The sequence below is a fragment of the Panthera uncia genome (assembly GCF_023721935.1).
Source record: "Panthera uncia isolate 11264 chromosome A1 unlocalized genomic scaffold, Puncia_PCG_1.0 HiC_scaffold_16, whole genome shotgun sequence".
In the NCBI taxonomy this organism is placed as follows: Eukaryota; Metazoa; Chordata; class Mammalia; order Carnivora; family Felidae; genus Panthera; species Panthera uncia.
Genome location: NW_026057576.1, coordinates 79,433,673 through 79,455,154, shown reverse-complemented (window position 1 = coordinate 79,455,154; position 21,482 = coordinate 79,433,673). Strand labels below are relative to the sequence as shown.

Below are 21,482 nucleotides of genomic sequence, written 5' to 3'. Positions count from 1 at the left end.
TCTGAATCTCTGGGGGCTCATTTTGCTAACAAATGAAATCATGTTAAAGAAAATAAGTCAGAACAACTGAAAAGAGCACTTTTCATTATTCTTCTTCCAAATGAAACCGTCAAATTTGGCTACAAATGTCCCCTCAGAGGGAAAACCTAGAGGGGACAGCAAATGAAATCCTAGGTCCTTGGGTACAATACCTGTTATTGTAATCAGGCTTTGACTTGGATATTTGTGAAAAGACTTCTGTGGTACATTTGTCTCATGGCAGCGGTAGGTACCCCGGTGAGCAGATGTCACGGCCCCAGCTACATAAACCGCCAAGGTCTCCTGCTTCTGGTCCTGTGTCAGGGTGGTCAGGGGGCCTGCAGCCCTCTGGGCGGTCAGGCCGCCTTGGCAGGTCAGCTCATTCAGAAACTCGGCCCTGGGACAGGCGGCAGGCATACCTATGGCCCGGTGATTCCGACGTGCTGTCAGCCCACGCGTGCCCCGGGCATCACCGGGGTCCTAAAGCCACAGGCACAGTCCACCAGGAGCCCCCGCTGGGTCAGAATCTGCATTTCAACAAGGTGCCAGGGGCCAGAGCAGACAAGGACTTGGCCAAGGGCATCCGGAGAGGAGGGGTGGCGAGGCGAGGAGGCATCTGATAGCCACTGTGTTTGGATAGCAAGGCGTGATCACCGCCCTGGTTCTTTCCCCGGAGACTTGACCTTCAGGGGAGGAGACTATAAAACCCACAGGCCACCTTTCTCCCCTCAGGCCAGGTGTGGGGAGCTCCCTGATCCGCAGGGGCGATGGCGGCGCTGCAGGAGAAGAAGTCATGCAGCCAGCGGATGGAGGAGTTTCAGCGCTACTGCTGGAACCCGGACACCGGGCAGATGCTGGGCCGGACGCTGTCACGGTGGGGTGTGTGCCCGCGGGGACGGGGACGTGGTGGGGTGGGGGGTGTGCCCGCGGGGATGGGGACGTGGTGGGGTGGGGGGTGTGCCCGCGGGGACGGGGACGCTGTGCTGTCCAGGCACCCAGGACCCAGGAGGCTGCCTGTCTCCAACCAGATAACCCAAGGCCCATTTTGGCTCCAACGCCCCCCTGACAAAGTGGGATCATCTGAGAGCTGGCCGCAAAGGTTAAGCCACAGACTTGAGAACAGCATCTTTAAAGCTATGCTCCTAAAACTTACGATTTTTATTTTTTTATTTAAAAAATTTTTTTTCATGTTTATTTATTTATTCTGAGAGTGAGACATAGCACAAGCGGGGGAGGGGCAGAGAGAGGGAGACACAGAATCCAAACAGGCTCTGGGCTCTGAGCTGCCAGCACAGAGCCTGACGCACAGTTCGAACCCACGAACCGTGAGATCATGACCTGAGATGAAACTAAGCCAGATGCTTAACTGACTGAGCCACCCAAGCGCCCCAAACTTATGACTTTTAGACTGTTAAGGGGTACGGAGCACCTCTTGGGTGAGGAGAACGTTCTAGAACCTGACAGACGTGATGGTTGCACAGCACTGTGTGTGAATGCACTGTGAACACCACTGCCTTGCGCACTGAGGTGGTTAAACCTGCAGCTTTACACTGCACACCCCCCTCCCTGCAGTATGGATCAGCCTCTACTATGTGGCCTTCTACGTGGTGATGACCGCAATCTTTGCTCTGTGCATTTACACACTCATGTGCACACTCGACCCGTACACACCTGACTACCAAGACCAGCTAAAGTCACCAGGTAAGGGGGGCTCATGCCTGGACCCCAGGACCCAGTGCGTCAGGCCACATGCAGTCTGGGAGCCCCGGGCTCAGAACACAGACCCTCAGGAACAAAGCCCAGAGAGGCAATCAGGAGGGGCCACTCATGCCACGGCCCAGGGCTCTGAGGGGGACACCCTCCCATCCCCGCTGGGGCCTCAGGGCTCGGAAGGGGGACACCCTCCCACCAGGGCCCCAGAACTCTAAAGGGGACACCCTCCTGCCCCACCCTGGGCCCCAGGACTCTAAAGGGGTCCCCCCAGGCATGGACAGCCCCTCAGCTTCTTTTGAGGACAGTGGCCCCAGGTTACGGTCAGACTTTGGCTGTTGTTTTAATTGTTAAAACAGATTTGTTACAGGGACCATGTTCACATCGCTCACTTTAGATGCCGACAAAGGTGCACAGGGCCCGTCTGGGAGAAGGCACCGAGCAGGGAGGCTGGAGCCAGAGGAGAGGGCTTGGTGGGAGGAAAGGGCTTTTGTCTTGCACTGGACGCACGTCTGCACCGAGGCCTCTCCTGTTACCACGTCCACAAACACGAGCTCGGTTCAGAACACACTGTTCTCTAAGAGCAGCTGGTCTGCCGTCCCGTGTGGGGAAGGACGCTTGGAACAAAGGCCGAGCCCCGTGTCCGGAGTCACCTCTGGACCTAGCCCAGCTGCCTGCACAGACCAAACGAGAAAGGGCAGGGGGAGAAGGGGGAAGAAGTGAAGGAGGAAAACGCACTTTCCAGCACAACTATGGAGACTCTCACCACTCGTGGGTGGCGTCCCTACACTTCCCACGGAAGCAATAGCCCAAGAAACGCCCAGCGGCCACACCACTTCCTGTGGGAGGAAAGGAAAACCCAGCAGTGAGAGCCGGGGGGCGTGTGTTCCCCCAGGCAGGCCCCTCCACCCCAGGGGTCTTCGGGAAATCCCTTCACCCGGCATCACAACACCACAGTGCTCTACTGGGCGTCGTTTTTAGAGCCAGGCAACAGGTAAGCTCACGGTGGCCGCAGAACAGAGCGTGATGCGTGACACACGTGCTTCGCCCGGAGCCCGGGGGGTGGGGGGGAGCAGCCACCACTGACACGCACGAACAGGCTGAGAGCGCCAGCAGAGAGGACCCTGTGCAGCATGCCCACGCTCCCCTGGGTCAGATCCTCGCCAGGGTTTGACCTGAATCTGCACACAGACGTTGCGCCCACAGCGTCCACAAAAGGACAGAACACCGGCTGACGTATCTAAAAAGTCCCCACGTCAAAGGGGCCAGCTTCATTCACACAGGGAAACAGCACGTGGTATCTGTGGACAGTTCGATGACGACACACTTACGACAGCATCAGGACACGGAAGGAGGAGAGTGGAATCTGGGTGGTGGGACCCCATTTATCCAATTTATGGCACACACGGGGTCGCGCGTCTGACGCTCACAGAAGCGAGGACGCCCCCCGCACACAGGCAACCACTGCCGCTCCCTACACGTGTGCATCCTGACTTTTTGTACGATTAACATGTTGTCAATTGCTTTTAATCAAAACCAGTGAAGATTTTTCAAATGTGTATTCAAATACAACTCCGCCTAGCATGGTTCCGACAAGTCGGGCAGGGCCCCTGCGGAGCCACTGTTGCGGAGGACACACAGACACTGTCCCCTCGCACGGGGGCCCCTGAGGACCGCAGCAACCCATGCTTGGCCGCCGGGCCAGACAGCGGTGTGTGGGAGTCTGCAGCACGTGGCTGGGTGTGACCAACACCTTGGGGGGAACTGAGTCACACGCATCCTGCTCTCTTCCCAGGGGTGACCTTGAGGCCAGATGTCTACGGGGACAAGGGCCTGGACATTTCCTACAATGTCTCCGACAACAGGACCTGGGTGGACCTCGTGCACACCCTCCACACCTTCCTGGCAGGTGAAGTTTAACAAGCTTCCAGCCTCTGCTTTTCCCGCTTCCAAGACAATTTCGTGGAGGGGCCTGGGCTGTGCCCCCCTCCAGCCAGCCCCAGTGCACGTGTCCCCGCAGGCTACTCGCCAGAGTCCCAGCAGGACAGCATCAACTGCACCTCCGAGAAGTACTTCTTCCAGGAAAAGTTCATGGCCCCCAACCACACCAAGTTCTCCTGCAAGTTCACAGCAGACATGCTGCAAAATTGCTCAGGGCTGGTGGACCCCAACTTCGGCTTCGCAGAAGGAAGGCCGTGCTTTGTGATTAAAATGAACAGGGTGAGTCCTGAGGGTGCCTGTGGAGACGGCCGTGGCATGGAGGCCAGGGGTCTGGCCCTCACGTGACCCACATGCCCCTGTCCACGGTGGCGGGGCTGGGACACGCACCGCTCTTCCCTCCTGCTCTGTTCCTATGCTCAGCGTGCCCTGAGCTTCCCCCCCGATACGACCTGAAAACAGCTCACACAGCAGCAGCACCTCGACACTGGGCAGCAGAGTCCAGCTCGTGTGCACAACAGCTTGACAGCAGCCGGGCCACATACAGGTGCTGGGAGGGCACCCGGACACAATCCAGAGCAGAGGTTTTCAATATGGGCCAGGGACCCTCTGCCAGGCATGAGGGAGGCTGGACAGGCCAGTGCGAGAGCCGCAGGAGAGCACAGCCCATGCAGCCTCGGTGCAGGGGACGGGGACATCCCACCAGAGGCTGACGACGGCAGAAGGGCCAGGGGTGTCTGCTCCATACTGGGCGACAGGTGCGGTCTGGGGACTCCCCACACCTGCCCAGCGCTATTTATCTCCCTTCCCAAGAGACGGGGAGGCCACGAGTGTGTGCCCTACACACGCTCCTGGGTCCCTGCTGGGTCTCGTCACCGCCTGGCAGGGGAAGGGCGTGCGGGGAGGGCAGTACTGCCCTGGGCACCAGGCACAAGGAGGTACATCCGAAGGCCGAGACCCCAGGAGACTGAAAGAGCGTGACGTGGGAGCAGCACAGGTGAGCTGCGGGCGGCGGGGGCAGCTGCCGCGCCCGCTCCAGGGCCCCAAGGAGCACCAGGGAGTGGCTCTGCGGGCGGTGACAACGGAGCCCCAGGCCAGACAGGCCCCTCACACACACAGCCGGCGGGAGAGCTACAAGGACGCCCTTCCCTTCCAGATCGTCAAGTTCCTCCCCAGCAACAGCACGGCGCCCAGGGTGGACTGCGCCTTCCTGGTGAGTGCGCGGCCGTGGCGGTGGAGCCACTTCTCCCCAAGCTCCTCTCAGCCGCCAGCCCAACCGTCCGGATCCACAGTCGCACCAACCGTCACAAACCATCACTTAGAGCAGCTTCATTAAGGGCACAAAAACCGAGTAAGAAAAACAGTGTATCATTGTTACTGTTCTGCTTCCAGAAGCGTCTGGAACAGTACGTTACTAACACGCTTCAAAGTATTTGGTGGCAGTTTAGAAAAAACCGAGGTACCTTTTTACATTTTTTTTCTCTTATTTACTTACACGTATGCCAGGTGACCAACAGCCATGGATGTTTAACAGCATACGTGTTCGGGCTCCTAAGAGTTGGCATGAATTCACTCCAGTTTTTCTAAAAACCAGCTTTTTAAAAATTTTTTCATTTACCTATTTTGAGAGAAAGAAAGAGAGAGAGAGAGAGCACGCACACAGAGGAGGGGCAGAGAGAGAGGGAGAATCCCAAGCAGGCTCCACAGTCAGCACAGAGCCCGAAGCAGGGTTCCATGTCACAAACTATGAGACCACGACCTGAGCCAAAATCAAGAGTCAGACGCTTAACTGGCTGAGCCCCCCCCACCCCCGCCCCGCTGCAAAACCAGTTTTCAAGCACAAAAAAACAGACTGCTTCCGTTCATCATTTTCTAAAGCTTGTTTCCCTGGCAGCTGCGACAGGAGGCTCCCTTAGGGCAGCGCCTACCTCCAGGGCCTGTCTCTTGTGGGCAAGTCCCTGGCTCGCTCTGGGCCCTCCTGTAGTCACTCGACCACACATGTAGGCCAACCTGAGCTTTAACAGACACCAAAGTGTTCTCCATCTGTGTTCTGACGAAATCCAGCCACCCGCCAGGCAGTTCGCAGACTCTGACAATGACGAGAAACGAGAAAGCAGTGCTTACCCCAGGATGTCACACAAACTTTTGGCCAGTTTTGGCAAAACCAGCCCACCCAGCCTCACGGCTTTCACTGCCGTATACAGACAGACCAGCACATTCTTCACTCTGATAGGTCACCAAAGTGACCTTAGTTTGGCAAAATAATAGGTTATGTGCCCGATGGGATCTCAGTACTGATCCTAAAGACCAGATCTGGTCTCTGGTAACTGCACATGAACTGTTTGCGTGCACACACACACAGACAACCAGGCAGGACACACACAAGCTGCACACACATGTACCCAGCTCCTGCCTCACCCAGGTGGTGGCCTCTCTGCCCCCAGGACCAGCAAAAGGACGCCCAGCCCCTGCAGGTGGAGTACTTCCCACCCAACGGCACCTTCAGCCTCCACTACTTCCCTTACTACGGGAGCAAAGCACAGGTAGGCCTGCCACCAGCCGCAGAACCGTCTCAAAGTTAGCAACGTGCTTGGTGTGAGGACAGCCATCAACATTCACCTGCACCACAAACCAGGCTGCCTCAGCCCATCCTGACCACACAGCTCCCTGGGCACTTCCCAAACCCACCGCCCGTAACTACCGGAAAGCACAAGGCTCTCACACAAAACATAAATATCAAGCCTAATTCTTCTAACCTTCCGAGCACTTCCCAAATCCTGTTGTGACACCACATATCCATTTTGAAGCACTTCCTCCAAGTCTCTTAATTTTTCCTGTTTTATTTTTAAACTAATTTTCATCAAGCACAATTTGAGGCCAACTTTGTCACTGGTGCTGTCTCACCCCCCAGACCAACTCTCCTCGTTCCTACATGGAGAGAGACCCCTCTGTCCCTGTGAGTTCTGGCACACAGCAGAGGGTGTGAGGGCAGCCATGCTCAGATAGGGCAGGCGGGCACCGCCTCCGAGCAGCCCGCCCGGATGTCTGCCACAGTTTCTAACTCTCGCTTCCTCCCGTCTTCCCACATTGTTCCAGCCCCACTACAGCAACCCTCTGGTCGCTGTAAAACTTCTCAACGTCCCCAGAAACACGGAGGTCCTCATCGTGTGCAAGATCCTGGCCGATCATGTAACATTTGACAACCCCCACGATCCCTACGAGGGGAAGGTGGAGTTCAAGCTCAAAATCCAGCAGTAGAGAGCAGGGCGCCCGGCCGCCAAGCACTGGAAGCCAGCCCAGAGCCACAGGCTGTGACCTGTAAGCACTTAGCACTGGAGTCGACGGCTTCTCGCTAAGTCTTCTCTGCTCCTTGACACAGAATTCGTAGTGAGGATCAAAACGCTGGGCCAACACGGTGACCCCGAGGCAGTGGTTACCCACTAACGATGCCCAGATACTCGCCCCAACCGAACTTCTCTCTCCTTACTGTGCCTCAGCTTCCCTGACCTCTGCAATTTCTGGGACCCACGTCAGCAAGAAACACGCCTCACGAGGACAGACGATCGGAAGGCTTGCTTTTAAAGACACAATTCCTACCCTGTACAAATAAAGCACATTAAAGTCACACTTTGCTCTACATACAATAGTCACGTCTTTCCTGATAAGGGGAAAAATAACAAAAAAGTCACTTTTTCTTTAAGAACTCTCTTATTAAAGTTTCAATCCCAAGTCAGGGAAATCAGACTACGCTGAGGAGCCAGAGCTCTGGCTGGTAAGGAGGGGTGGCGAGCGGGTGGCGATCAGGTGGCAGGTGGGGCATAGCAAACCCCAGAGGAAGTCAGGGCGCTGCGGTTGCCAAGGTGCACACCTCCGCCTCCGCCAGCTGCTCTAGAAAAACCTGGAGCATTGTGGCCAAACAAGCCCCCTGTCCCAGAGCAACCCCGCCTCCCACCCTAGTATCGCATGCGGCCTGATGTCTTACTCCCATGCAAGCACCCCACACGTTGTCTGGGGGTCCCGCCCGCACATAGCAGGCAAAGGGCGCCAGAACTCAGTGGCCCCCTGGCCCTCAGGGCAGTTGAGGGAAGTCATGACCGGCCAGAGCAGGCAGGTGGCCACATCCACCCACGGGACTGTGGGCTCCCTTGCAAGGCCTGTGGCTTCAAAACACTGGTGGGTTTTCTCAGCTGGTTCAAGTTAAGATGGTGAACTGTCCTTTCTTCTCTGACGATCTTATTCTTTCTGAGACTCAACAGCCCAGAACCTGTCCCAGCTCTGAGGACTCAGGAGGAGGGTGAGGGGCGCTCTGTGTGCAGCCCGGTGACTGTCCTCGCTCAGCGAGAAGACACACGCTGCAGCTTCCGCACAATAATCGTGAATTAGAGGAACACGGAGCTGGTTTAAAATGCCCATGCGCGTTTTATTAATAAAAACTAACAGTGCCGAGTTAAACAAGTCAAACAATTAAAGTCTCTTTATATTCCATAAAATATTACAGAAAAGTTTATTTGTGTTTCAATAAAAAGACTATTGTTGTAGAACAGGCAGCTAACAGCAACTGTGCGGTTAATGGTTCTTTGTGAATAAATTTTAAAAGGGACTACTGCCTGTCCTGAAATTCCGTTTCTTTTTATAAAAAAAGAACTATTAAAAATGATTGACAAATTTTGAGTTAAAAAACTGTTAGAACATTCTCTATATTTAATGTCAACTTTATCGTAGATTATAGGAAGATGCTCACGAAACAAATACGACGTTTGTTTCCGTTTGCGTCTTTAGACGACAGACGTGTAGGTGTGTAAACAACTATATAGTAAAGTCTGCAGACGCCGCCTGTGAGAAATCAGGCAGGCCTCACCGCAAGCCACACGCCGCTCCAAGCCCTCCAGTTTTCGTAGCTGCACCAGCACGGCAGTGAACTTTTACCAAACAAAACAAAAACAAATAAAGAACTTCGCAATTTGCTGCAACATAGAGGAAAAAAAAAAATGAACAAACTTGATGGAGTCACACAGTCAATATAATTTAAGGGAAAATAAAGTCCTAATACAATTCGTGGCCCAAGGCTGAAGAGCAGGGCTCGGCCGGCACCGTCCGCGGCTGCCGGCGGGCTGTGGGAGGAGGCACACTCAGCAAGAACCAAGGGGCAAAGTGAACTCTGAGCTACAGACAGACAACGCAAACAAGATCCTGGACAGCGGAGAGAGGCCCTGCGTCGTGGCCGGCGCCCCAGCGCGCCCCAAGCCCCCGTGGAACGCAGCCCTCGCCCACTCTGGCGTCTCCTCGGGAGGGGCCAAGGAGGAACCCAGCCCACACCAAAAGCAGTCTCTCCCGACGCGGACTGTGAGGGCCGGCCGCGGGTGTCAGTCCTCCTCCTCATTCTCATTGAAGTCGTCGTCCTCCTCCTCGTCCTCCCCGACGTACGACACGGGGGTCTCCACCCGGGAGCCGCTGTACTGGGACCCGCTGGAGCTCGTGGCCAGCACGCCATCCGCACCATTGGTCAGGTCGCTGCGGGAACAAGGAGACAAGGCGGTCAGCAGCACGCAGCCCGAGTGGGGCGCCCCCACGTCCGCTCCCGCCGAGCTGGCGCTTCACCCCAAGCCCCTCCTCAAGACAAAGATCACCGCACACGAGGCAACGCCGGCAGGGCCACAATATCTGTCATGACATCACAAACCAAGCCCCGACAGGCTCAAACTGGAAACCACAGGTCCTTCTTCCAGGCCTCGTACTTGTGACCTCCTGGATCTCCAGGAGGGAGGGGACAACAGGTGAGGAAAAAGGGGCCCCAAAAAGGACATGGAGCCCTCCAAAGCAAGGCATTCCAGATGGCAGCGCACGGGGGTGCCCAGCGAGTTGTGTGTGCACGTGTTATGTGCATGGCTATGTATGTGTGTGCACATGTATGCACGTGTGTGACTGTATGTGGTTGTATATGCAGGTGCATAGTTGTGTGTGCACATGTATGCACGTATGTGGTTGTGTGTGGTTGTATATGCACATGTGTGTATGCATGCATGCATGTGGTTGTGTGCACGTGTATACACATATGTGGTTGTATATGCACGTGTGTAGTCATGTGCACGTGTGGTTGCATGCGTGCATGTGTACTGCCTTGCGATGGTATATATATGCACTTGTGTGTGCGTGCGTGTGTAAAGGACACCCCAGGCCCACACTCCACCACCACCACCACCACCCCCTGCCCTGTACCATGCGGAGCCCTGGGAGCAGAGCTGTAACACATGAGTCTCACACACTCTGCAACCTGAACTTCCAGGAACAGCCCCCAGGACCCCACACATGAAATTCTACCATTTCATGAAATGGCACTTTCTGAAGGCCAGTGGGGTCGGCAGGGCAGGGAGCAGGGGCCCAGAGAGGTGGAGTCGCAGGGCTGGGTGCTGGAGGGAAGCAGGCCTGCTCAGACGTGCGTCTGGAACCCATCTATGTTGGCACTGGGCCCTGAGAGTCTCAGCAGGGGACACGTAATCATCTCTGGCTGTCACATGGGGTGTGAGGGGGGTGACTACTGGCACCTGGGCCCAAGGGTGCCACCAAACACATCAACAAGGCACCGGGCAGCATGCAGGACAGTCATCTAGCCCCAAATGGCACCAGTGCCTCAGGCAAGACCCTGGCCTAGAACAGAGAGATTTTAAAAACTTGGGTCCTGAGGAAACACCTCTGGGTTCAGGCGGCCCCTGGCACAGAGTGGGTCAGACACAAGGCAGCAGACACAGTCCTGGGGCCCCGAAAGGTGACTGCCCACACCCACTAAGAGGTGCACACACCCGTGTGACCTGTTCAGACACTTGTTGTCAAAAGTCACTGTGATTCCTTGGTATTTGGGTCTAGCAACAAGAAAAGTACCCTAAGAGACATCAGACACTAAAGGGATTCCAGCCTGCAACGCAGAGCTGCACAGAGATCCCCCAGATTCTGGCCGGTCACCTCCTGCAAGCGTGCAGGACTCGGGTACCCCTCCGCCACCAGCCTAGAAGGCCTGCAGCTGCTTTGAGAGCACAGAACGTGGGGGCAGAGCTGTGCAGGACACGCGTTTTAGGCGCGGAATGACTGCCGAGGGCGGCTCTGGTGGGCCAGCGTGGACGGCTCTGGCGGGCCAGCATGGACGGGGCCCTGAGGGCACTGCCCCCACCTCTGCCCCAGGCCAGAGCTGGGGCACGGCGATGCTTTTCTCTAACGCGCAAGCAGACATGCCCCTCGCTAGTTAGGATTTGTTCGCACGGTACGATGAGGACCATTCATCATTATGCTCTTTGACAAAGGAACCCCACAACTGGGAAACCCAGCCTCGCAAACATCAGAAAAGGCCAAAAATTTAGCCCTAAGGCTGCTTCAAACTGCAGCCTCTTTTCTAAGTGGGAACCACCCAACTGCCCAGCAAATTACTGCGCTTTTGTAAATGTCAGGCTGGTGTTTAAGTTGGTTTTTCTTCTGAAATGGTAATGGCTTTGCTTCCCTCATGTAAAAGCTGATGTGCGTCTCTGAAACTTTAATCAGTAAAAACAATTTCATGAACATGAAAAGCTAAAAAATACCCAAATTCTGCCTCTTGCAATAACTGGTTATCAGCATCACACAGACTACTGCACACACGCACACACATGCACGCACGCACAGGCACACAGGCAGAGGGAGGGAGCTGACCTCCACCTAACCCTGACAGGGGCCAGACACCCCACCAAAGACTTCAGTGCAGGTGCCACAGAACCCAGGAGTCGCGTGATGGCCACAGAAAGCTACACTGTCCTTTATCAGATCAGATCCATCCCACTTTGTTGAACCTACAGACTGCTTGTCTACCTTATATTTTAAAAAATTTAACATTTATCATTATGTAGGACTGACAGAAGGTAATATGGGTAACGTGTAACCTAATATACCGTGAAAGTTAATAAAACCCTGTTTTGTCAATAGAGAAAAAATTATATTAATCTTTAAAAACCTAAGATAAATACCCAGGAACAACATAATTCTGTTCCGTGGGACGGCTGGACCAAAGACTAACACCCAATGGTTTAAATAATAAAGCTCCTTTAGTGACACACAAAAACTACTACAGTAAATGGCAAATTGAAGAGAGCAGGGAACAAAATTCTGTGCACGTTGTGGCCCCAAGTGTGTTAAGAGGCAACAACAGGGTTGTGTTGTGAGCTGTGCCTGGCCTGCGTGTGGGGTCCCGCCCCGTCCAGAGCCGCGGTCACCTGGCAGAAAGCCTCGTGCCATTGGAGGTGGACACCGATGTGACGAACACCCCTCCGATCGATCCCTGAGCCATCTCTGAGAAGAGAAGAAAACGCAGCAAAGGTCACAGGTGGAGGCTCGCGCTGCAACCAGGCGGCCACGGGCCGGACAGCCGGACCCCCGAGCACCTTCCTCCCCAAGAGGGACCAACCGTGACTGCTGGCTTGAGTGGGTGTGCCAGAGTGTAGCCAGTGCCAGGGACTTGTCCAGGGCCCTGGGGGGTGGCAGGCGCCCGGGGGATCCAATCCAGCCCAGCACCTCTGGGGGACAGCCCCCGCCACAGCTCTCTCACCACAAAGCCCCTTCCCTCTGTGGCCATGGCCTTGGTGCTCAGCAGAGAAGTCCCCAGAAGGGAAGGCAGTGAGAGGACCAGCTCTCAGCTCACCAGGCACACAGCTCCTCGCCCCTGAGTCAGGAGGAGGCCACGCTGGGTCACCTGGCAGGGGGCACCGACGGCCCTCTGGGGGTCGGGGGGGCCGTCCTGCCTGCGAGACCTCCAGCCCCACCCCACTTGCACCCAGAAGGTGAAACCCTCACTTAGCACCTTCATCGCGTCAACTACACCGGCAAAGCCACAGCACACCGCTGTGGCCTCCCCATGCCACACTCCCCCTACCCCCACAGCCCCAGCCCTCCCGCCCAGGCCGTCCCTGCTCTCGCCAGACGTCCCAGGCTAGGGTGGGGCCCCCGTGGCTCGCAGACATGACTGACCTGTCACGTAGGGCTCCAGTGCCTTGGGCACCAGGCTCCTCGCTGTCTTCAGGTCCTGGGCAGAGCAGGTGCCAGATTCCAGGCCGCAGGCCATTCCCATGCGCTTCAGCACCTCAACGTCGTCGTGGATCTCAAACGTGTTGTCGAAGTTGAACAGGTACTCGAACCTGGGGACAGTCACCCCCAGAAAGGGAGTCACCTGCCATCTTCAAGACAGGGAGGGGCAGGAGTGGCTCCAGTCCCCTCAGCGGGAACGCCCCTCACCCCAACCTCACTTGGGCCCCTTTTTATCTGCTGTCCTGCCAAACCCACGGGCTCCACTCTGCGCTGCCCGCAGCACCCCCCAGTGAACAAGCTCTCTGGATGTTTAAACAGGTGTGCTAGTAACAACACCTCAGACTTTATCTGTTTCCCTTTTATGTATTTTTTAAACGTTTATCCATTTATTTTGAGAGAGGGAGAGTGAGTGTGAATGGGGAGGGGCAGAAAGAGAGGGAGAGAGAGTTCCAAGCAGGCTCCCTGCTGTCAGCAGAGCCTGATGCAGGGGCTCAAACTCGTGAACCCCAAGATCATGACCTGAGCCGAGACCTAGAGTCAGATGCTCACCCTACTAAGCCCCCCCAGGGGCCCCTGTTTTCCTTTTAAAAGACAAATGTTTATAACCAGGGACGTGAGAAATGAGTCTGTAACTTAATTATGCTAAAAGACTGTACTTAATAATCAGAGTCAGTACTTGTACAAACGAGCAAGCAGACGCACTCTGTCTTTCCTAACTGTGAGAGTGGCATCCTCCACTCCGACCTGAGCCTCAGCTGGGACCTGGGGGGGTGGGAGGGCCCTCCGGGGACTACCTACTTGTCATTGGAAATGCTGCAGTCGATGACAGTCTTCTTGCTGGTGTTGACGATGATGAAAGGCAGGTGGATGACCGAGTTTGGGGGGGGCGGCCGGCTGGCCTGCTGCTCTGCCTGGCGGTTCCTCTGCACCAGGTTCTTGAAGGCAATTTGCTACAAAAGAGGAGCCACCGCCAGCCGCTCACACCAGCTGCCTCGATCTAAGGCCTTGTCCACAGGAGTCCCCAACGACCCCACCCCCGGCCGCACAGCACAGAAACAGGGGTCAGCCCCTTGAGAGGTCAGAGAGGACAGTGGGCAGGGAGGGGGGGAGGCGGAGAGGGCATCAGGGCCCAGCAGAGAAAGCACACCCTGAAGAAAAGCACACACCCCGAGGAGAACGGATGCAGGTGCTCACACCTCTAAGACAGAAACATCCCCAAGACCGGCCTGTCCCCTGTATGCACCCCACCCCAGAAGGCAGACATGCAGCCACACACCCAGAACCTCCCAGAGGAGCAAATGCCAGCACACCGCCGGGGCAGGGCTCTCTGGGGACACAGGTGCTCAGCCCCAAAATGACAGCACCTTCAGGATGACCCTCCCACTGCTGTGGCAGAAAGCGCCCCTCCCTCCCCAGCTGGCCTGGTGCCTCGGTGCTCACCGAGCAGAAGGATGGGGGCGGGGGGTGCTGATTTCCCGCCTTCCTGCCCAGCAAAGCATTCCCACCACAGGAGACCTCCTCTGGGGCGAAGGAGACACTGAGGCTCAGGTAGGGTACCCCCACACCCAGACCGCCCAGCGGGACAAGACGTTCAGCCTCCGCCGTGGTCTGCAGGTGCGGGGCCAGCAGGCATCCCAACCTCCCTGCTGGCCCCTCCTGGACTTTTCCCTGTTCAGAGATCTCCCAACCTCAGCTGCTGGGCCTGTCTGTCCTGAGACCTCCCTACACTTCCCCCCAGGGTCCCAGGGCTCCCCCACACCCTCCAACCTGACCACAGGGCCTGTGGTCTCACTGCCCTTGGGGTACAGGGCACCTCAATAAATCACTAAGTTATCTTCCCTTTCCTGACCACCCAGCACTTCTGTGGCAGCTGACCTCCCTGCACTGGACTTCCCCTCCCCCCCGCTCCCAGGGCCCAGCCAGACGGTCCCAACACCACAGCCTCAATCCAGGGACTGGCCACCCCTCCAGCAAGCTCCGTTTCTCCTTCCAACCCAGAACAGACATCTCCAGGACCATACAGGGACGAGGGCCCTACCTGTGGACATCTCTGCGGGAGCAGGGGACGGTGCCACCCACCAACCACGGGTGCTGACCTCTGACCCACACTCGCCATCACACCCCAGAACGTGCTTCGTACCTGTCCTAGGGAAGGCTCACGTGCTACCCTCCAAAGTGCATCCCTCCTGCCACTTAGACTCTGTAACAACCAGCACACACACTACACGTTTGCTCACACGCACTCTCTCTGGGAACAAGGCCCACGTCTAGAGTTCACGTCTGCGACGCCTGTGCAGGAGCCCAGCGGGTGCATTCAAACTCTCAAAGCAGGGATTTCATGAACGATCGGATCCCTTCTTACCCACTGAGGACCCGCTCCGAGGCTGCGGGCAGTACGACCCTGCTTGCACTACGTCTCCTATTCGTGCGCCTGTGACAGAGTCCGTTAAGCAAGGTGCATGACACACAGCACTCAGGACAACACTGGTGAGCCGTGTGAACGCGCCCTCCCGCCCTCCGTCCTGCACGTGAGCTGGCCAGGACACTATGTGGGCGCAGGGGCGCTTGCTGCGAGCAGGGCCGTTACCTGCAGGATGAGCTCCTGAAGCTGAGACTGCTTCTGCTTTATCCTTTCCAGCCTCCTCTGCCGCTCCACCTTCAAGACAAAGACCACACCGTCACAATGCATCTGACAGTGTCCCGCAGGACAGGCCTGCCAGGAATCTCCTGGCGGGGAAACAGTCTAGAAGGGACGTGGCCCGTGGGATGGGACACGGGGGCGTTTCTTCAGTCTCAGAACAACACACCCTTCTCTGTCTTCTCTCGTTTTCTGGACACGGTTGATATAAAACTCAAATCCCACAAGCCAGGACTCAGAATTTACCTCCGCTGGGTGCACCGCCCTCGACTGGGCTGGGGCCCACAGAGCACAGACGAGCTGGATGGGCCACACACCAACATCTGGCGGGCAAGCGGGGGGCACGGGGAAGAGGCGGACCCCTGGTCCAGGCAAGGCACACACAGCACCACACCCCGAGCGGGCACCCCCGGGGCACCCACAACACCAGACCCCGAGCAGGCACCCACGGGGCACCCACAGCACCAGACCCCAAGCGGGCACCCACGGGGCGCCCACACAAACGTCCGCACCAAACACGCTGCTCTGGGGTACACCTACAGGGCACCATGGAAAATAACGGGTCAGCCACATACCTCTAGATTCTGACATTCCTGAGCCGAGTTGGTGGGCAGACCAATCCATTTGATCTCCTTTTTCTCCTTAGAGATGATGTTCATGGCCATCAACACATTTAAGGCGTCATAGACTCGTCGTCTTATGTTCTTCTGGTCATAAGCCTGGGGAGGGCAGAGCAGGAGTTTTCCAGACCATCCAGAACAGTTCCCAGGGAAACACCTCAACAGCAGACCCGGACACACTCAAGATGGTACCCAGCAACCCACCAGCGGTGGTGAGTCACTCACTCCTCGCGTCCCCACGGAATGTGAAGGGAGAGTCAGAGCCCGCGCACGACTGGATCTGGGGCGAGAGGGCGCCGCACCCCAGGTAGGTCAGGAACACTCTTCAGTGTGGTTCTCTGACTCGTGTGTGTGTGTGTGTCTCAAATTGCTTCAGAAAACACCAGCGGGCGCCGAGACACCGGGCCTCCCCGCCACGCAGCGCACACTCACAGATTCATTCGGTAGGATGTGGTTGTCGGCGGCACTGAACTCGGCAACCAGCTCATCGGCCACCTCGTTGTAGGACGTGGTCCCCTTCCTCTGCACCTTCTCACAGACTTTCATGGAGAAGTGTCGCAGGCCCTTCCCGTTCTTCTCCCCTTTCCGGTGCCGCTTCCTTCAAAACACAGAGGAATGGCAGCGCCCTCAGCACCCTCAGCATCCGTGTCGCAGCAACACGCTCACCCACAGGCCCGGCAAGCGGGGTGAGGCCGAGCCCCCACGCACACACCCAGGGACCTGGCTCATCTGCAGACTGCTGCGCACGGTGATGGGGCCGAGGCTCCCTCCTCTAAGGGCCAGGCCTCACACATGCGTCGGCCCCCGGGACAGGCGGACGCCGGATGTGCACAGACGCACTGACACCGCTGCTTAAGAGCACATCAACTGACACAGGGATGGTGGGCGTTTCACTGCAAATTTAAGAATTCTGGGGGAGGATGTAAGCTTTCAGCCACCGACACTGAGGGCTGGAGGGCACTTCAGACTGGGGGGAACCCAGCATCTCAACTTAAGTCACCACAGCAAGGAAAGGGTGGCTCTGAGTTTCTCAATGGATGATTCAGGGAATGATGGTTTTTGCTTTAGGACCAATACAGACATAATTCCAAAAGTCTTTGTTTTTAAGGAAAGTCACAGAGCTGACCTTCGAGTACAATCGTTTTCTCACTGGCTGCCTTTACTGGAGGAAAGGGTCAAAGTGACAGTGTGGTGGGACCATCCAATGGGGTGTCACCCGTGGAACAGCCGAGTTACAGCGTTGCAGCGGGTGAGGCTTTGAGATCCGTGCTCCCTAGACGCTACTTTGCGGTGCAGACAACGGAAAAAGCGTCAAAGTTACTGCAGCGTGGAGAAGCCAGCTTCCTCCTCTTCTTCCGCCAAGAGCTCCCCACCCTTTACAGTGCAGCACCCCCCGAACCATGGGGGCAGGGGCGACTCCCCACCCTTTACAGTGTGGCCCCCCCCCAAACCATGGAGCAGGGGCAACTCCCACCCTTTATAGTGTGGACCCCCGAACCATGGGGGCAGGGGCGACTCCCCACCCTTTACAGTGTGGACCCCCGAACCGTGGGGCAGGGGCGACTCCCCACCCTTTACAGTGTGGCCCCCCCGAACCGTGGGGGCGCTCCCCTGCAGCCAGACTTCTCCTTTTTGAGGAAAAGCGTGCCCTGACTTTGGCTGTGGCGGCCGGCCCGCGTGGCCCAGAGAGCTGGGGGTACAAGTCTAGGCAATGTGCTCACCCGGCAGACCAAGGTGAGGGGTCTGAAGGCTGGTTCTGTGAGACAAAGTGAGTGTTAGGGGTGTGTGGGCTTCCTACCACGATAGTGTTGGGCGCTGCAGGTCTCTGAGGCGTACCAATTACCTACAGTCAAAAGAGACAATTCAGAGCACAATCAGAAATCTCCCACACGTGACCCTGCCATTCTTACTCCCCATCATCTCCAGCCACTGCTGAGTCTCTCGAGCCACGAAGATTGGGGAGAACACGGTGTGTGAGCAACACCCAAGGGCTGATGCTGTAGCCACGGGCGCCATTATCTCAGGTGTCAGTTCTCAGGTTCTGAACCGTCGCTTCCCTCAGCCACCTCAGGCATCCTCCCCGTCCAACAAGAGCAGCAGAAAACGCCCCACCCGAGGAGGCCGTGCTTAATGGTGGCTGACGTGGTTAACAGTGGGGCGTGCCACGCAAGCCTCAGGGAACGCCCCCCATTCCGCTTGCCCTAGTTTACTTTCCCCATCCTTTTCATGACATGGACAAGGGTGAAATTCTGTCTTCCAGGCGTGAAGTCAGGCCAAAACGCAAATAGAAAAACTCTCAGAACAGAGGGGTCACAGGGCAGGGCTCGCAGTGCCCCACCAGCCCATCCACATGTGGGAGCCTCATCCCGGCGGCAGCTTGTGGGGGCCCGGCACCCCAAATAGTGCAGGGCAGGGAGGAGGGAGGCAATTAGCACTGGGAGCAAGTGTGACCCACTCTGCACGCAGGGCGGCTGAGTCTGAGCGCCCCACGCCATCTCCGCACCAAAGGAAGGGGAAGCCTGGTTTGTCTTTGACAAGGACTTAGAATTTGGCCCCATCCATTAATACGCAAATATTCACATGGGGGACACAGTCATTGCTGCGTAGAGCCCAGTAAATATGTCCATTTTCCAGGATCTTGTACGAGACTCCACCCACACCAAGAACGGTCAGAACAGTACCTCCCAGTTTCTGCACAGCCAAGAGCTTAGCGACACGAGGACACTGTCGAACGAGTCAAGGTCAGGCACCAGGTGCTGGGGCACCAGGTGCCAGGGCAGCCCTTTGTGGGGACGGGTGCAGCCTTAGGGACTTACCAGGCCCACCGTTCAGGCCAGGGGGATGCTTCCTGCACCCCTTCTTAGCGGGATGAATGTGCTGTGGCCATGGGACAGGTCTCCTGTCAGAGCTAAAGACTTATCAACCATAGAAAGAAAAATGCTCAACTCAATTTCTTTCTATTTTAATTCTCATTTCCAATAATCAAAGTTTCATCACAGTGCTTTCCAAACTGGAGACCACCCTTGTTCAAAAGCCATGAAATCAAATAGCAAGCTTTCTGAAAAAAAAGAGGACAAGACAGAACAAATCCCCAGACAGGAGATGTGCCTTGTGAACCTTCTGTTTCTGTTAAATGAATGCGTATGTTCACGGGGCCCTAGGTCACTGTGGAGAACGTGCTTTAGCCATGGCTCAGGGTCAACAGTTTGGGAAACACGGACACCCGTCACTCATGGCTATTACTGGACACGTTTTACAAGGACTTGGTTGGTTACACTCTCAGGAGAGCAGATTTAGGACACCAGCGCCCACGTGGACAGGCAGGAGAGTCACAAGAGGGCTCCTGACATCTGGCCTGGGCCCCGCAGCTGGCACCCTCGCCCTTTCCCCTCCCTCAGCTGGACCTCTCGGTGCATCTATTCTACAATGAGAACACAGCAGGCGCGCTGAGCTGCTCACTGTGAGCATGGCCTCACTGGGGGAAAAGGAAACTGTCCTCGCTCTGCCCCGCTCGTCTTATCCACTCTCCTGGAAGCCGTGCCCATGGGCACTGCCTCAGGCGGGGCCAGGGCAGAGCTCCTCGAGAGCCTGAGCACATTCACATCACATGAAGACAAAGCCTGGGCTCTCGGGTCACAATGTACCAACCCTTTCACCATCAACCCGCTGGCAGATGAAGGCTGAGGGACGCCTTACAGCGTGTGAGCTGTAGCTCCTAGCGCTGGATCTGCCAAGGAGGAGTTACCATCATTAGCTCCACCTGGAAACAGCCTGACCCAGACTGGGACTTAACTCCCAGACTGACCAAGGGTGAGGCACCGTTAGAAAAATCCTCGTTAACTCTCCTCCATACTATGCACCCTGGCCGTGAAAGCAGAACTGATCCTATAATTAAGAAGGTTTCACAAGCTGAAGCTGCTAGAATACGTAACACCTAAAAATAAAATGAGTTACAGAATAAAACATAGAGTAGAATATTTAACTTATATCAGAAAGACATTTATTAAAAGGGTGTGATGAGCCAAAAATGGTCTAGGACTTCGACATACTATTGCTTTGAAAAACCCACAGCAACTCTGCTAGAAAAGCAGTCACGCTTCACTGACAGGGTAAGTGACAGGGCACGTCCTCAGCTGCAGGGGACGCTCACCCAGAAGCGGGCACTCAGGAGGGCAGCGAACATCCTGCTCTCCATGCTGCTCACGCCCAGAGTTGGGGCTGCTTCAGTGTGACCAGAGCCCCGTGAGCAAGGGCCGAGTCCCACAGGGGATCAATCCGTGGGAGGCACCCAGCATGGTCCTCAGAGCAGGGACACACCTGTCCTGGCACCTGACGGCCCACAGAGCCCTGAAACCACTGCAGGCTCCACAAGGACACCACCCTCATTTCCTAAGCAAGGGAGTGATGTACCCTCTGAGCTTGTGGGGCAGACGCAGGGCCCGAGCCAGGAAAGCAACACACTCCACAGGTACATGCTCCTGAAGCGTGAGGCAGGTGGCCATCCCAGCGCTGTGGGCACTTGAGAGGGAGCGCATCTCCATCCAGAACCCTCCAGCCCGCCAGCCCAGGGCCCCTTACCACTTGCTGTGCAATGTTGACATTGGACTGTCCGAACGTTTTTGGCAGGAGCTGCTTCCCCAGCGTGCTCACCGTAGAGGGGTGGACGGCGACCAAGGACACCACGCCTACAAGACAAGGAGGTAACAGGTGAGGGCCCTTCTGGATTAAGGCTGCAGGGGACAGCTTCAGGATGATGACGCTTCCAATCAGATTCTTACCTTCCCTACTTTTATCATTTCCCATCTGTGGGTCAGTTGCAGATCCTGCTACTAAGTTGAACCCTTGTCCGTGTGGACGTGACCACCAGGCCCTCCTGGGTGCTCTCATGTCCCTGGGATGGGGCTCAGCCCCAGGCACATCACCAACCTGCCCTGAGCCCTAGGGGGCTGCCTGCTCACCTACAGAATGTTCCAGGGGGACTAGAGAGCCTGGGAGAGCAGCTCTGAAAGCCTACAATTCTGCGACAATTATAGTCTTCAAATTAGAAGCCACTATATTCCAGCATTTCACTATATGTTTGCAAAACTAGTTTAGAAATCTAACATTCTTTTTCCTGGAGCAGCAGAGTCAAGTGTCTGTTTCTAGGAAGAAAAATGCCCCATGAGGATGCTGCTGCCTCTCTGAAGACACAGTCAGTCTCCTCACAAAGGAGGGGGAGGGTACATGAGGAGACAAATCCCCTCCTTCAACAGGTGTTTGCAAAGAGTTCTGTGTGCCTGCTCTGTCCTCGGTGCTGAAGACACAACAGAGAATAAAAATGGTAAAACATTTCATTTTACATATTAAATAAAAAAATCAAATAAAGCAAAAATATAAAAACTCAAAATGTAAAAAATAAAGCCCTGTGGTGCTGGCATCAAAGGCAGAGAGAACACGAACAGGAAGCAGTGGCCCTAAAGGAGCCCCGGGGCCGGGGGCGGGGGGGGGGGGGGGGGGGGGGGGGGGGGGGGGGGGGGGGG

At 56.2% G+C, this 21,482-nt stretch overlaps 2 protein-coding genes across 6 annotated transcripts in view; one reads left to right on the top strand and one right to left on the bottom strand.

Annotated features, from left to right (window-relative positions):
* Positions 1–696: 696 nt before the first annotated feature.
* ATP4B (ATPase H+/K+ transporting subunit beta) lies at positions 697–6,924 on the top strand. The gene is made up of 7 exons (XM_049647282.1): positions 697–897; positions 1,591–1,719; positions 3,524–3,637; positions 3,749–3,948; positions 4,823–4,879; positions 6,111–6,209; positions 6,763–6,924. Exons 1-7 carry the CDS (start codon positions 786–788, stop codon positions 6,922–6,924), a joined length of 873 nt encoding a protein of 290 aa, XP_049503239.1. The 5' UTR covers positions 697–785.
* A 1,141-nt stretch (positions 6,925–8,065) lies between these two features.
* Positions 8,066–21,482, bottom strand: part of TFDP1 (transcription factor Dp-1) — a 39,827-nt gene continuing 26,410 nt past the window's right edge. For all 5 annotated transcript variants that reach the window (XM_049647280.1, XM_049647279.1, XM_049647277.1 and 2 more), the window contains 9 exons: positions 20,542–20,648; positions 17,685–17,806; positions 16,396–16,561; positions 15,919–16,062; positions 15,293–15,361; positions 13,504–13,655; positions 12,649–12,815; positions 11,898–11,973; positions 8,066–9,177 (listed from right to left, as the gene is read on the bottom strand). In XM_049647280.1, the coding sequence (XP_049503237.1) occupies positions 9,030–9,177; positions 11,898–11,973; positions 12,649–12,815; positions 13,504–13,655; positions 15,293–15,361; positions 15,919–16,062; positions 16,396–16,561; positions 17,685–17,806; positions 20,542–20,648 (1,151 nt within the window). In that variant the 3' untranslated portion in view covers positions 8,066–9,029. The remainder of the gene's footprint in view (positions 9,178–11,897; positions 11,974–12,648; positions 12,816–13,503; positions 13,656–15,292; positions 15,362–15,918; positions 16,063–16,395; positions 16,562–17,684; positions 17,807–20,541; positions 20,649–21,482) is intronic.

Excerpts from the sequence above, each read along its gene's own strand:
- ATP4B (XM_049647282.1), top strand. The coding sequence starts at position 786 with ATGGCGGCGCTGCAGGAGAAGAAGTCATGCAGCCAGCGGATGGAGGAG. Across the intron at positions 1,720-3,523 it reads AGACCAGCTAAAGTCACCAG|GGGTGACCTTGAGGCCAGAT; the intron begins GTAAGGGGGGCT and ends CTCTCTTCCCAG. Across the intron at positions 6,210-6,762 it reads ACTACGGGAGCAAAGCACAG|CCCCACTACAGCAACCCTCT; the intron begins GTAGGCCTGCCA and ends ACATTGTTCCAG.